Below are 405 nucleotides of genomic sequence, written 5' to 3' on the forward strand. Positions count from 1 at the left end.
ACGAGGAAAAAGTAGGCGAAAAGGAAGCCAATGTCAGCAGACAAGTCGAAGATGAAGACAAACAACGACTTTCAAACTACACTTTCCATTAATCCAGATCATTAACAAGTCATCATCAACAATAATTACATAAAGAAATGAAAGGCACACCATACTCCCTATATCACCATCTTACCTGTTAGTGTGTCATGCTTATATCTGATTGACAGGTATGTGTCATAATCTAAATTCCTGAACTTTGCCACACATCCGGAGAGCTGTGTATGAGTTCCGTCTCGATCATGGTCGTAGTGAAGAGTGCCATTATTCACCATCGCAGAGATATATGGGTGACCGTGCTGTACAAAGGAAAAATGGAGTCGAGTGTTTGGATAGACATCACATGAGGTAAAATTTGGATTTGGT

At 40.0% G+C, this 405-nt stretch overlaps 1 protein-coding gene across 1 annotated transcript in view; it reads right to left on the bottom strand.

Moving 5' to 3' along the window:
* Positions 1-405, bottom strand: part of LOC119593838 (vesicular integral-membrane protein VIP36-like) — a gene marked incomplete at its 5' end in the record, with an annotated part of 8741 nt that overhangs the window by 2468 nt on the left and 5868 nt on the right. Inside the window, 1 exon segment of the mRNA XM_037942867.1 lies at positions 176-338. Coding sequence (XP_037798795.1) covers positions 176-338 — 163 coding nt within the window.

This window comes from Penaeus monodon, chromosome 32 (genome assembly GCF_015228065.2).
Source record: "Penaeus monodon isolate SGIC_2016 chromosome 32, NSTDA_Pmon_1, whole genome shotgun sequence".
NCBI classification, from domain to species: Eukaryota; Metazoa; Arthropoda; class Malacostraca; order Decapoda; family Penaeidae; genus Penaeus; species Penaeus monodon.